Below are 1,740 nucleotides of genomic sequence, written 5' to 3'. Positions count from 1 at the left end.
TAACCCCATCGACATCAGTCAGGCCGAATGCAGCAAACTCTCCGATTCAACCCCAGGCAACCACCCGTATCCGTAGATCCCTTTACCACAGCAGGGCTGGCCCCCAAAGAACCCATACATGTGATACGACCCTGACAGCCATAGGGCTGCGCCCCCCAATGTGTCTGCCTTGGACGCCGAGCGACGACTTGAAACTGCTCTTGCCCTGTGAAGGTGGCACAGACGAGGGTAAGGCCAATAGCAAATGACGTGGGTGTGCAAACGAGCACAAACACGTAAATAGTGAGGTGGTACCCGTCGCGACTTCTCTTTCTCCTCTTCACCTCTCACTCCAATCAATACGCGCCGGGAAAACCTTTCCTCTTACAAACGAAACCGATACCACCACTGCTGTCGCAGCTACCCATCGTTCACCACCATCCGCACACGGCTCTCTACACATACGAATCAACACCATGGCGATCGCGAACCCACTCCTCAACTTCGTCGTTCGCGGCTTCCAGGCTCTTTTTGGTATTGTCGTACTCGGAATATCCGTCTCACTCATTCGCGGCCACCACTGGGGTGGTCTCCCCGCTAGTCTGGGCTTCTCAGCCTTTGTCGGTGGCGTCACGATTCTAGGAGCAGCGATTGGAGTCGCAGGACTGTTCTTCAGCTTCTTGGATGGTATGATTGGATTGATAGTCGACGGCGCTGTTGCTGTCATCAACGCGGCAGGTGGCATCGTAAGTGCTAGCCCGAGTTCTGCAGGACCTCTCAGAATTTTGCAATCGGGCATTTCAGCTGACAAAGATCAAGGTTCTCGCTCTCAAGATCTCTGGTGTGGATTGCGATGGCGACACAACTATAAAGAACGCGACCAAGCTCATTCTCAACGACATCTTCAATGGCGGCTGCAGAGCCGAAGACGAGTGCTGGTACTATTACGCGGAAAACGACCCCAACACCATGAAATCGAGGTGCAAGTCTACGCAAGCCGACTGCGTCTTCATGTTCCTCACCGTCATTGTCCTCGCCGTGACTGCCTTGCTCGCTTTCTTGCGCATGAAGAAAGGCTACTAGATTCGGAGAAGCGCGATGGTGAGTATTTCTGAATCAAACCATTCATTTTCATCCCGCTAATTTTAACAGCGACCACAAACTATTGTAGCAGTGATCCAACTTATCCACACTTGACGTAGTGTTGCGCATGTCTCTGGAGGATTTCACGACGGTCTCTTTCTCGCATCACGATACCCCACTTCAAGCAATTTCATCATCTGTGCATTTTGTCACATGAACAAGCGTTTCGACGCTCTCCGTAGTTTCTCACTAAGCAAGGTACAATCCTTATGGTAGTCGACGCAGTTTAGTCGTGGCCTATGTGCGACACACACCGTTTATGAACACGAAGTAATGAAAGACGAAGTTGCACGTACTTATTACCCGCTTTTGTGCAACTGTGCTGTCAAGCTTTGCTGACGCCGAGGCGGGTGAAAGGTAACACCATTCGGAAGAGCCTCGAAGGATTTGATCTTCCCCAACGTGTGAGCAACGGTCCCTATGGTTTGATATAGTAACAGAACGAAGCACGATTCAATTTATTCTTCTTTGATAATCCACACATTTGTCATCTTAAGTCACAGGCAGCTGACCAGCCACGATGCGCGTGTCCCCGTCATTTCCTGTCTTGATTGCGCGCAGTATCCAAGTTCTCTTCAGCGCTACTGTGTCCGTTATCACTATATTCTTCATCGCTAG

The 1,740-nt window shown here is 50.7% G+C and overlaps 1 protein-coding gene across 1 annotated transcript; it reads left to right on the top strand.

Annotated features, from left to right (window-relative positions):
- Positions 1-455: 455 nt before the first annotated feature.
- J4E84_003096 (uncharacterized protein) lies at positions 456-1,062 on the top strand (the record flags this gene model as incomplete). The annotated part of the gene is made up of 2 exons (XM_049385714.1): positions 456-725; positions 784-1,062. 2 exons carry the CDS (start codon positions 456-458, stop codon positions 1,060-1,062), a joined length of 549 nt encoding a protein of 182 aa, XP_049246591.1.
- Between the last annotated feature and the right edge of the window lie 678 nt (positions 1,063-1,740).

The sequence above is a fragment of the Alternaria hordeiaustralica genome (genome assembly GCF_023758085.1).
Source record: "Alternaria hordeiaustralica strain BMP 2776 chromosome Unknown scaffold_4, whole genome shotgun sequence".
NCBI lineage: Eukaryota > Fungi > Ascomycota > Dothideomycetes > Pleosporales > Pleosporaceae > Alternaria > Alternaria hordeiaustralica.
Note: the sequence above shows the minus strand (reverse complement) of the source record. Positions and strands in the feature narration are given on the sequence as shown.